General features: G+C 67.4%; 1 protein-coding gene across 1 annotated transcript in view; it reads right to left on the bottom strand.

The window, feature by feature from the left end:
* Positions 1–89: 89 nt before the first annotated feature.
* The window catches only part of LOC103582811 (neurogenic locus notch homolog protein 3-like), a gene marked incomplete at both ends in the record, with an annotated part of 13502 nt that continues 12961 nt past the window's right edge, over positions 90–630 (bottom strand). The window contains 2 exons of the mRNA XM_008564303.1: positions 90–236; positions 331–622. Of these exons, the coding sequence (XP_008562525.1) occupies positions 90–236; positions 331–622 (439 nt within the window). The remainder of the gene's footprint in view (positions 237–330; positions 623–630) is intronic.

The raw sequence follows: 630 nt of genomic DNA, 5'->3' as shown, positions 1-630 counted from the left end.
CAAGAGGGCTTCTACTGCTGGTGACTCCAAGCCACCCACCGCTGGGGGCACCCCAAGCTCCACCCTCGTCACTCTCGCCCAGGCCGCACCGCGCACGTCCCGCAGTGGGTACGGGAAGTCCAGGCGCTCCACGGCTGACAATGCTCCCAGATAGTCAGCCGTGCTCTGGGCATCCGGGAAACAGTGGTCATTCTCAGGCGACTGCAGGCAGAGCCAGTTGTCAATCTCCAGCATCACTACAGAGCTGTGGGGACAGAAGGGGGGGACTCGAGGGCTGGACGGTGCCTGTCATCCCCCACCCCCGCACCAAGTCCCATCCTTCCTCCCTACAGCCAGGCTCAGAAGAGCCATCTCCACCCACCATGTCTCCAAGNCGGCCACCGGCGTGGCAGTCGAAGTTGTCATAGAGGCAGGCGGGCGAGCTGCAGGCGGGGTCGCAGCGGCTGTTGTTGAAGAGGCGCCAGCACTGCAGCGCCTCGCACTGCCGCCAGGGGTCGCCCACGCTCAGCGAGCAGTCGCCGCCGTCCCAGCCACAGCCAGGGCTGTTGCACTCGCGGTCGCAGCGCTTGTCCCCCCGCTTGGCCTGGCAGGCTGCGCGCGGACACCGCGGCTCCTCGGAGACCTCGGGCG

Source organism: Galeopterus variegatus, unplaced genomic scaffold (assembly GCF_000696425.1).
Source record: "Galeopterus variegatus unplaced genomic scaffold, G_variegatus-3.0.2 Scaffold17994, whole genome shotgun sequence".
Lineage (NCBI taxonomy): Eukaryota > Metazoa > Chordata > Mammalia > Dermoptera > Cynocephalidae > Galeopterus > Galeopterus variegatus.
The sequence above is the reverse complement of the archived record's forward strand: the minus strand, read 5'-3'. Positions and strand labels throughout refer to the sequence as shown.